The sequence below is a fragment of the Fusarium oxysporum genome, chromosome 10 (genome assembly GCF_000149955.1).
Source record: "Fusarium oxysporum f. sp. lycopersici 4287 chromosome 10, whole genome shotgun sequence".
NCBI classification, from domain to species: Eukaryota; Fungi; Ascomycota; class Sordariomycetes; order Hypocreales; family Nectriaceae; genus Fusarium; species Fusarium oxysporum.
In genome coordinates, this window is record NC_030995.1 from 2265266 (window position 1) to 2274876 (window position 9611).

At 47.8% G+C, this 9611-nt stretch overlaps 5 protein-coding genes across 5 annotated transcripts; all 5 read right to left on the reverse strand.

Moving 5' to 3' along the window:
• Window positions 1-30: 30 nt before the first annotated feature.
• On the reverse strand, window positions 31-2187 carry FOXG_11721 (uncharacterized protein). Its single transcript, XM_018391441.1, has 2 exons — window positions 2105-2187; window positions 31-2040 (listed from the first exon to the last, which is right to left on the reverse strand). The coding sequence occupies exons 1-2, from the start codon at window positions 2157-2159 to the stop codon at window positions 122-124; spliced, it is 1974 nt and encodes a 657-aa protein (XP_018250083.1). The 5' UTR covers window positions 2160-2187; the 3' UTR covers window positions 31-121.
• An 880-nt stretch (window positions 2188-3067) lies between these two features.
• On the reverse strand, window positions 3068-3977 carry FOXG_11722 (uncharacterized protein). The gene has a single exon (XM_018391442.1). It carries the CDS (start codon window positions 3881-3883, stop codon window positions 3203-3205), a length of 681 nt encoding a protein of 226 aa, XP_018250084.1. The 5' UTR covers window positions 3884-3977; the 3' UTR covers window positions 3068-3202.
• A 308-nt stretch (window positions 3978-4285) lies between these two features.
• FOXG_11723 (2-dehydropantoate 2-reductase) lies at window positions 4286-5571 on the reverse strand. The gene is made up of 4 exons (XM_018391443.1): window positions 5427-5571; window positions 5231-5379; window positions 4982-5181; window positions 4286-4935 (listed from the first exon to the last, which is right to left on the reverse strand). Exons 1-4 carry the CDS (start codon window positions 5468-5470, stop codon window positions 4357-4359), a joined length of 972 nt encoding a protein of 323 aa, XP_018250085.1. The 5' UTR covers window positions 5471-5571; the 3' UTR covers window positions 4286-4356.
• A 216-nt stretch (window positions 5572-5787) lies between these two features.
• Window positions 5788-7153, reverse strand: FOXG_11724 (galactonate dehydratase). Its single transcript, XM_018391444.1, has 4 exons — window positions 6962-7153; window positions 6797-6906; window positions 6637-6748; window positions 5788-6586 (listed from the first exon to the last, which is right to left on the reverse strand). The coding sequence occupies exons 1-4, from the start codon at window positions 7135-7137 to the stop codon at window positions 5833-5835; spliced, it is 1152 nt and encodes a 383-aa protein (XP_018250086.1). The 5' UTR covers window positions 7138-7153; the 3' UTR covers window positions 5788-5832.
• Window positions 7154-7564: 411 nt separating this feature from the next.
• Window positions 7565-8819, reverse strand: FOXG_11725 (2-deoxy-D-gluconate 3-dehydrogenase). Its single transcript, XM_018391445.1, has 2 exons — window positions 8394-8819; window positions 7565-8343 (listed from the first exon to the last, which is right to left on the reverse strand). The coding sequence occupies exons 1-2, from the start codon at window positions 8523-8525 to the stop codon at window positions 7687-7689; spliced, it is 789 nt and encodes a 262-aa protein (XP_018250087.1). The 5' UTR covers window positions 8526-8819; the 3' UTR covers window positions 7565-7686.
• Window positions 8820-9611: the final 792 nt, after the last annotated feature.

Sequence of the window (9611 nt, forward strand, 5' to 3'; positions counted from 1 at the left end):
TATATAAACATATAGGACAATATATGTAGTCAACAAATTAACAATATTTTTACCTTATCTTCAGCCATGTTTTCACTCTGGAGATGTATCTTCTCTAAATACCAGTGTCTAGACTAACTACTTAATTCTGAAATAGCGACCAGTATGCCGCATCGACACCTTGTAGTGTCCAATCTTCGGGTCCAGCCAAAGGGGCAAATCCTATAAGCTCGTCTCGGGGCTCAAATTGTAGGGCTGGTAGGCCGGGCTCCTCGAGTGTCTCAATCTGCCGAGTACCGTCTCCCTCATCTGAGCTCACCAGTGGGATTGTGTCGGGTTTTATTCGCGCAGTTTGGCTCATGGGTCGCTTGTTGATGCGAAGCCTGCCAAAGAATGGCACATTTAGCTGAATTGATGAGTATATATATTCTTCGGAATATGTGTCTGCATTTTGGTCCGGTCCCAACAGAGGCAGAAGCTTTGTAATGATAGCAGAAGATTCCATGGGTAGGCCGTCGTCACTGTTGAGACTCGCAACATGTTCCATCCGACGTTTTACCTCCACAATTAGCTCTTTGTCGGCTTTCATTACCAAGGTCTGGTCAGCAACAGTTGCTTGCTGAGGGACGTATGCCACAAGAAGACTTATCGCTGCCAAAAGAGCTGTATAATCCACGTGACGACATGAGAATATCGAATCGTTAATCTGGCGGTAAGCGACATATCTTTCGAGAACCTCGCGGCTAGAGTTCATACATGTTCTCCTACTGTACTCGCTGCCTTCGACTGTTGAGTTGATTATATATGGTACATGGAGAAGTATCAAGAGAAGATGATGGTTCATCTGGAGAAGCAGCCTGCCTATGAGTGGAGCGAGGTCGATTGGCGAAGCCTCGGGATTAAGTATAGGCAAATTCCACCAAGGCTGGCCTAGAAGTGCCGCTCCATCATGCATATCGAGACTGGCCTCTCGAGTGTGAGTATAGGCTTGTGCTGCATCCATGCTAGTCCGATTCATAACCCTTGCTGAGATTATTGTATGGAGTTTGTCTAGTTTCTCCCAGTCTTCGTCTCTTTCTGTTGCTTTCGGTGATACAAACGAGTTATCTTTGTGATCCGGAACAAAGCCAAGGAATAGACATAAACGACGGTCATTGGAGACTGCTCTGTAATACAACATCTTCGGAGAGGGAAGAAATGCACCTGGAGAGTCTTCACCGGTATGAATCTCGGTTGATCCCGCAGTAGTCAAACGATCCAGACCTAACAGCTGAGAAATACTGAGCGCCCTTCTGAAAATCAGCCAAGCTCTTCTCAAATTCCCAGCGTTAGAGTGCCAGTAGCCGAGGAGCAGCAAACATTCTAGGCCAGCCAAGCTTGCCACCATGTCGTCCTTGACGGTAACATGATGGTCGACATTGTTCACCATGAACGACATGTTAGCCTCTATGGAACCACGCAACGAAAGTCTGCTCGCGTCGAAATGCGGAGAAAGCTGTTGCATGCAGATGGCAAGCTGTAAAAGGCGCCTGGCTAACATTACTGGACTGTTTTCTGCTGATGGTATTGAAGAAACGGCAGCTGGTGGTTCTGATTTTCCTTTAACAATGTCTGCATGGCAATGGAATAGCGTTGTAACATAACCTGGACCAGCACTACTATTGACTATAGCATTGATGTCCGAAGGTGAAGGGAACGATTCATATAAAGCCTTGTTGACCTCAACTATATGGCTCATGGCAGGATGAGCATCGGGGCTGGTAGGCCATATCGCGGTGGGACCTTGTCGCATGGTCCGGTCTGTCTGATATGCGTATTCTGCGCTCAGGGTCGAGATCGATGGCACCGAGTACCGGGTCGTCGTTGTAACTTGTTGCGCTAGACTTTTCATCATATCTTCGACACTGCTAAGTCGCTGCGCCAATTGTCTGATCGAGAGCTGCGCAGCCTCTTGCGGATCGTCCAACTCTTGGCTTCGGCAGACTGAGCCCCGACTCCTGCAGGGTATACAAGCTGGGTCATCTGAGGATGAGAAACGGCAACGAACTTTGCGTCGTCGGCCTGGAAAATATCAATATTGGATGCAGGGAAACTATGGTCCCGAGCCTAGGTGCGAGTGACTTACATTCCCAGCAACTATGCGTACCCTGCCGCGTTTTGTGTTTAGCTAGACTGTGCATTTCTTTGTTGCTCAGGGTTTGGGTAAGGATTGAAAATAATAGCATAAACCTTATCATGCAAATTAATGTTGAGCGGCATTTGCTTTAATTGGGGCTAACACTAGTTAAATAGAAGGGCGGAAATTTGTCAGCGGAATCGGCGCAAAAGTTGCCCCGAAGCCATCTTGAAGTTTTACTCCTCCCTATTATAAACTCCCCTTTTTGAGGCAGGAACCTCCTCGGCTCATCTGAGGCGCGTTTTTGAAATGAAACGCAAGACAATATGGAAAGCCTATTTAAAGTCCCCCCCAACAGGTGCCTAGGAGCTATATAGATTGCTCTCTCATAACGCACACATTGTGATTAAAGCGTTATTGTGGTGCGGCAGTATTAAGAGAAAGTATTACTTTTAAATCAGGCTTAAGACTAAACCATATTAGGCAAGTTAAGTGATATAGGTTACTTGATTTCTTATATTACTTTAACAATAAGAGGCTTTATTATGATATTAATAATATTAACTTATGGAAATGCAGACGGGTGGCAAGAGTGTGAGGGAATCTGTGGATGGTAGAGCCGGTAGTCCTTGCAAGTAACAGCAAAGACTACAGGTTAGGCAGCTTATACAGTGTTATAAAATAACATCTTTATGCCTAGAACATAGATGCCCGTGATGTCTCTCTGAATGCTATTTTGGCAATAACCAGGATTAAGAAATACAAGAATATGAAGTGTACTGACAGACACGAAAGGATTCTGATTAGGAAGAGTACCATGAGATTGGTATTCGTGCTAAGTTGCTCATAAACGTAACCTCTACATCGCCAATCGAAACTCAGTGCTATTTGCAAATCGAAAGCTTGCCTGTAGTCAGATCTCTATGTTGTAATCATACGACACCTTGAACAAGTCAAGCATGAGTCGGACTGGCCATAAATTGGAGTAAATATCAAGGTATTGTGAATTAGTATTATTACTGCTTATATTTCGATTGCTTTTGTCCTTAAGCTACACGAAGCCAGCCCCTTCGCCTCGTAGCTGCCATAATGCCACCCAGTCCATGTCTACCTCGTATCCATAGTCACGGAACTGATCTGCCCACTCTGGAATAACGGCAATAGGTTCCCTGGATCCTCCAGCATTTTTATCCTTTCTTCCAAACTCTCCTCTCCATCCATCATCTCCAGTTGTCGATTATACAGTTCCTTGACTTCCTTCCTCGTCGCCATCATCTGCTCACAATACAATTGACAATAATTCTCCAAACTTTTGATCCGCTCTTGCAGTGCTTCTATCACTTGCCAAGCAGCCGAACTGTTCTGATACGAAGCCTTGAGCTGGTTTGCCGCCTCTTCTTGATTCCCTTCCACCGCCTCTTCCAAATCACTAATGCGACCGACGAGATTCTCCAGTTGGTAGCTGCCTTTTTGCTGAAGTTGCGCTTCGAGCTCTCGTACTCGTTTCTTGAGAGCTGTAATGTCCTCGCTTGTTTTTAGGGATGTCGATGAGTGGAAGCATGAGAAATGGCCACAGTAACATGTCGCGCCGGGAAGAGATGTGTTGTGATGAAAGCCCATACATCCGCAGCGATGACCTTTTAGTTCCGGTATCGTGAGGATATAACGACACTGGCCTTGCGGTAATTGCGCTGCATCTCCAGGTGGCGCTGAGGCTGATTGAGTGGAGCGATGGAGATCATTTGGATAGGGCACTTTTGACGATCGACGAGCACTGCAGTCAGACATTTTGAAGACAAACAGAACGCACAAAAGAAGGAAATCAAAGTAAGCAAAAAGATAGATCAGGCGGAGAATTCCATTAAATGGAGGTCATCAGCCATTCCGCCACCAAAAAGGACCACGCGACCCCGCGAACTTGTCGGTTCGGGGTCAAGCCCGAGAGGAGAAGAACGTGGGGGTTCCCAGATGGAGCCCGACGACATGGATATGGTGCGAGCATGGCCCAAAAGGGAATTCTCTCGAGTCATCAATCGGTACTAAACGAACATCCCACGATCTGAGGGGAAATGGGGTTGCAGTGCGGATTTAAGCATTGCCGTGGTTTGCCGATGGGCTGAGGGTGTCGTGATATAGTGGTGGAAAGGCATGTGAGGGGAAGCTACATCACGAGTGCCTAGGGCCTATACACAGTCTTAACATTGCGAGAACTATTTTTCTTCATTCCATGGGCTATGCTTATGCTCTACTGAAAGACGAACTCATTTGCTCTGAGCACTTATGAGCCGCTTGTTAATAGCCAACAAGATCGTATACAGAGTCTCAGTCGTCGCAACATCAATACCAAGCTCCTTACCCTTCCTAACAGGATACCCCAAAATGACCTCAACCTCCATCGGCTTGCCATTCTCATAATCCGTCCTCATACTGCTTCCAATAGGCGGCATCGCCAAGATCTTCTCCAGAAGCCTGTCAATCAGTCCATACCCCAGCGGAACACCAAGCGCATTGGCAACATCAATGACTTCCTTCATAAGCTTTCTCGTCATGGGAGTCGACAGGTCTGATGAGCTGAGCCATGCATGCGTGTCCATAAGCGTAAGAGCAGTGAGTGAATTCCACGCTGCGTTCCAAACTACCTTCTCCCATCTTTGAACTTGAATGTTCGGGACGATTTGGAAAATAGTCTTTCCGATTGATAAGAGCGACTCAAATTGAGCGAGATGTTCCTTGTCACATGATTCATCTCCGGCTTCGTTCGGGTACAGTCCCACTTGCATATCTTCGGACGTCGTATGAGCTATGAAGCCAGGCTCTGGTTGCCTTGCGCCAACCCATGTCTGCCGGTATTAGTCACAGAATGAGAAGCCAAGAGAACTCACATACCACGCATGAGATGATGGTTGCGCTCGGGAACTTTTCACGGAAAGCATCCTCGTTCCCGACACCGTTCTGGATGATGACAATCGAGGTGTTATCTCCAACACCGGGCGCAATGTCGGCAGCAGTACTGAGCTGGTCGACTGCTTTGTTCGTGCATATGATGAAGTCAAACTTTTGGCCAGCTTCGGCGACAGTTCGAAAGACTATGGCCGGGATCAGAATGACTTCATGGCGTTCTTATGTGTTGCATACCTTTGTGAGGTTTCACGTGGTGTTTCCCATGGTTCTGGCTGTCAATTGAGATACCATTGGCAGAGACGGCTTCAAAATTCGATCGGGCGACGACGGTCAGGTGAACATGTTCACTGCGGCTTAAAATGAAGGCATAGAATGACCCGATCCTCGATGAAAGTCAGTCATGATTTGAGTCTTGTGCATGAGAACCTACGCTCCAAGCCCATAGACCAGTACTTCCAATGACTTGTCACTCATCTTGACAATACTTTCTAAACGCGGGGTAAATCAAGAAAGCAGGTTTAGAGATGTAAATACAAGAGCATCTCATCAAGTTCGCGAATGCTTTTCCGTTTAAGTCTGACCCCTCATTCAGGATTTCCGGGGACTCCATCGCCAAGAGCGTGGGGGTTCAGCAAGCATACCGACCTGAATTGCCGAGCATGTCCCGGAGGTCGCTTACCCCAGATTCAGAGAACTTAGTGGGATCTCAGAGTAGAACCAAAAGGCCACGAGACATTGTACAGTGATAGCATGTTGCGACCGAAAGAATTGATCACAAGATGGAACAAGGCCTTCAGATTAAAGTGATGTCTTAAACTGCTGTTTACACTATTGCTTCACCACTCTCTAATACTGCCATCCGGACCATGAAATGTCTTGCACTGCCACGGAGCGGTCTCTTTCGCAATCCTAGCCACCATCTCCTCATCAATCTCAATTCCCAACCCATACCCCGTCGGGGCTTTAACATGACCACCTTCTAGATCAAAAACACTTGGATCCTTGAGATACGTCAAGAGATCAATGTCTCCAGCCTCGGTATTATAGTGCATCCCCAAGCTCATCTCCAAAATGGCAAAGTTAGGTGATGACAGCGCTACTTGAACAGATGCAGCGAATGCAACAGGGCCAAGCGGACAGTGAGGCGCAATCGCCACGTCGTAAGCTTCCGCCATCGTAGCTATGCGCTTTGTCTCTGAAATACCGCCCGCGTGAGCGATATCAGGCTGCAAAATATCCACGCTCGAATCTTCTAAAAATCGCTTGATATCCCAGCGTGTATATAAACGCTCACCGAAGGCAATAGGAATGACAGTCTGGTCAGATAACTTCTTGATAGCTTCAGGATGTTCAACCAGAATGGGCTCCTCAATGAACAAAGGCCTGTGAGGTTCAAGAGCTCGTGCGAGTTGCTTCGCCATTGCTTTATGACACCTTCCGTGGAAGTCAAGACCTGCGTCGAGGCCTAATGCCTTCACCTGTTTGAGTCGCTCGACAGTGCTGTCGAGGGCGGATGGGGAGTCGATCCAGCCTAGATCTTCGGTAGCGTTCATCTTGACGCATGTGAGACCTTGCTCAAGGCGCTTCTTTCTATAGGCTATTAGCATAGGTTGGAAATTGGAGTTGTTGTCGCTACTTACGCGGCTGTTTCGATATCTGACGGGCGATCACCGCCGATCCAGCAGTAGACCTGAACCTTGTTGCGCACTTTGCCGCCTAGGAGCTCATAAATAGGTACTTTGAGATTGCGACCTGGCAATGTTAGATAGATAATACAAGGAGCATATTTTGGCAAGTTACCTTTCAAATCCCATAACGCGATGTCGATGCCTGAGATGGCAGACATGAAGACTGGTCCGCCACGGTAGAATCCATGACGCCAGAAGGTTTGCCAGATGTTTTCGATATCGCTGCCACGTCCATTAGAACCTCTTCATTATGGCGCTCCGAGATAGCAATGCTTACTTTGCCTCTTGTCCGATGATTCGTGGGATCATCTCATCCAAACATCCTTCAACAGCAAGGTCATGCCCCTCCAATGTAGCCTCACCCCATCCATGCTGTCCATTCTCATCAACGACCTTAACCATCAGCCACCGCGGCTTGACGCGGTAATACTTAACAGAAGCGATCTTGGCCATCTTGATTGTTGTGATTCCTCGGCTTGCGAGAGCTGAACAGACACGAATTTCCCCGACTTTTTAACCGTCATGACTCGGCTTCCCCGCCGACAACCTCTCGGCTAACACGACATCGTCAGATGGGTTTGAACCCCCACGCGAAAAAACAGGTTCTGTGCCCCCCACGAACTAAAGAACTACGTAAATCTGGGGTAACGAGCCGCAAAATGCAGGGTTTATTCCCGTGCTCTGCCTCGGTGAACGCCGTGATTTTTCCACCATTGTCGAAGTAGGTAGTTGGTCACATTGTCATTAGCTCCATCTGCATAAATCCTTCTCGCTCCGCGAGTCAGGGGCAGTAACCCCCTCATCATTGCAATTTCCGGCTGGTCTACGCCGAACCTCTCCTGAAACGTCTTGCTGTCATAGCTGAAGCAATGTCTCATCCGCTGGCTCGGCCTACACAGAATATGAACTCACCATGGGAATTTTTGTTCATGTTTGCCAATACGTAGTGATTAATTGTCAACTCAAATCTTATGGGTGAACAGTAATGCCTTCTTTTGGATCTTACCGTCCCATCCATCCACCATCAACAGTAACTAACTCCCCAGAAACATACAAACTTCCCCTCCCCGCCAAAAACACCGTAACTCCCTTGAAGTCCTCAGGACATCCCCATCTACCAGCCGGAATCCTCGATAAGATACTCTCAGCCCTCTTCTCATCATTGATCAGCGCCTCATTCATATCCGTAGCAACATATCCCGGCGCAATAGCATTGACATTAACACCTTGACTCGCCCACTCATTACTCAACGCCTTCGTAAGCTGTGCAATTCCACCTTTTGCTGCTGCATACGCCGGAACCGTAAGACCGCCTTGAAAGCTGACGAGGGACGCAACGTTGATGATGCTTCCGCGATGGCCGCTTGCGTCGGGCTTGCGGGTTAGCATGTAGGAGCCCAGATCGCGGCATAAAGTCCAGACTGTTCGGAGGTTGACTTGGAGGACTTCATCCCAGTCGCTCATGGGGAATTGATGCGCTGGATGTCTTCGTTGGATTCCGGCGCAAGTTACTAGGATGCTAACGTCGTGGCCGTCGGCGAGGATGCGTTTACTGAGATTCTCGACTTGTTCTTGATTGCTTAGATCTGCGATGTACACGAAAGCTTGTCGGTCAAGCTTTTCGATGAATGTCTTCGTTTCAAGGTTCTTTTCGTCTCTCTTGACGAAGTCAGACAGTCTGGCGGGTTGCAGCTGCGCGGAACACTTACCTGAACCAGAATGATATCTGCACCTGCTTCTGCAAGTGATAGGGCCATAGCTTGACCGATGCCTCTCGTCCCGCCAGTAACAACAGCCTTGCGGCCCTCCAAAGAGAACAAAGATTCCAAAATGTTCGTCATGGTTACTACTCATTCAAAGTACTACAAGTTGAAGCCTGTAAAGTGGTAGCCGAACCCATCAATTCTTCCCTCCTCAAATGACAGTCCACGAACTACACCCCAGATTTAGACGCCGAACCAGTGTTACATCTAACCCCATAGAACCATGAAGTCAGGAACTTGTCATCGCGTGTGACCCCCACGTCGGCCCGACTCGACTGTCGGCATTCTATCCGTGTCTAAATGATGATCATCTGCGGGGAAGATTCTGGGGTAATCCTCACTGAATAGCATTCTGGGCAGATTCGCATGTCGGACAATAAACACGGGGGAGACAGTGGACCTGAACAGAACGTGGGGGGATTGTTTCGCGGGCGCAGGAACGGTTTAATGCCGTCTGTCCGTCGTCGTTTTGAGGTTAGCTGATACTTTGGTCGGAGCCGCTGAGCTGCTGGGCTTGAAGCGTGGGGGTAAGCCGATTGAGATCCAACATTCCTGCTTAGCCATGCGGTATGTGAATCAGGAGCTGCACGAGGCAGAACCAAGGTGAATAATCGTCCAATCATGAGTGGTCTATTCTTGCTGATGTCTCGGTGATCCCCAATCGGTACTTGGCTCTATCGGCCGGATCATCCCATGCTGTCAAACGCGTGCATCATTTTAATACTGAGAGAAATTTAACTTTTATTCTATTGGCTTGCATTCTGACTTCATACTTCAGGTTTGGCCAGTCGAGTGCCTCAGAGCGCATCCGATTAAAGTTACAGGCGTGGTGTTCGAATTGTAGGATCATATAGTAATTACCCTATCAAGAACACGAGTGATGTACTCCGATGTAATGGGGTTTCGAGAGTAAAGCTTCAAGTGCGAGCGTGCTGCCTCTTTCTTCTCCGCGTATCTTGCAATCTTATCAGCAACTGAAGCTCTACCTCAACAACCAGGAACCACTCCGCAGCCAAAGAATCAATACCGAGAACTGTGAGATCTTTGACTTGTCATATCTGGTACATTTATTGAAAGATGCATTTGAGAAACAGGTTTTCTTGAAATGATGCAGCTAAGAGCCGACATTGACGTCGCGACCGTTGCCTCGACTTGTCACTTCTT

Coding starts and splice junctions, on each gene's coding strand:
- FOXG_11721 (XM_018391441.1), bottom strand. CDS start 2,159: ATGCACAGTCTAGCTAAACACAAAACGCGGCAGGGTACGCATAGTTGC. Junction 2,041..2,104: donor TACGCATAGTTGCTGGGAAT/GTAAGTCACTCG, acceptor GATATTTTCCAG/GCCGACGACGCAAAGTTCGT.
- FOXG_11722 (XM_018391442.1), bottom strand. CDS start 3,883: ATGTCTGACTGCAGTGCTCGTCGATCGTCAAAAGTGCCCTATCCAAAT.
- FOXG_11723 (XM_018391443.1), bottom strand. CDS start 5,470: ATGAGTGACAAGTCATTGGAAGTACTGGTCTATGGGCTTGGAGC. Junction 5,380..5,426: donor CTGGTCTATGGGCTTGGAGC/GTAGGTTCTCAT, acceptor ACTTTCATCGAG/GATCGGGTCATTCTATGCCT. Junction 5,182..5,230: donor CCACGTGAAACCTCACAAAG/GTATGCAACACA, acceptor TCCCGGCCATAG/TCTTTCGAACTGTCGCCGAA.
- FOXG_11724 (XM_018391444.1), bottom strand. CDS start 7,137: ATGGCCAAGATCGCTTCTGTTAAGTATTACCGCGTCAAGCCGCGGTGG. Junction 6,907..6,961: donor ATCATCGGACAAGAGGCAAA/GTAAGCATTGCT, acceptor TGGACGTGGCAG/CGATATCGAAAACATCTGGC. Junction 6,749..6,796: donor CGCGTTATGGGATTTGAAAG/GTAACTTGCCAA, acceptor TAACATTGCCAG/GTCGCAATCTCAAAGTACCT.
- FOXG_11725 (XM_018391445.1), bottom strand. CDS start 8,525: ATGACGAACATTTTGGAATCTTTGTTCTCTTTGGAGGGCCGCAAGGCT. Junction 8,344..8,393: donor CAGATATCATTCTGGTTCAG/GTAAGTGTTCCG, acceptor GACTTCGTCAAG/AGAGACGAAAAGAACCTTGA.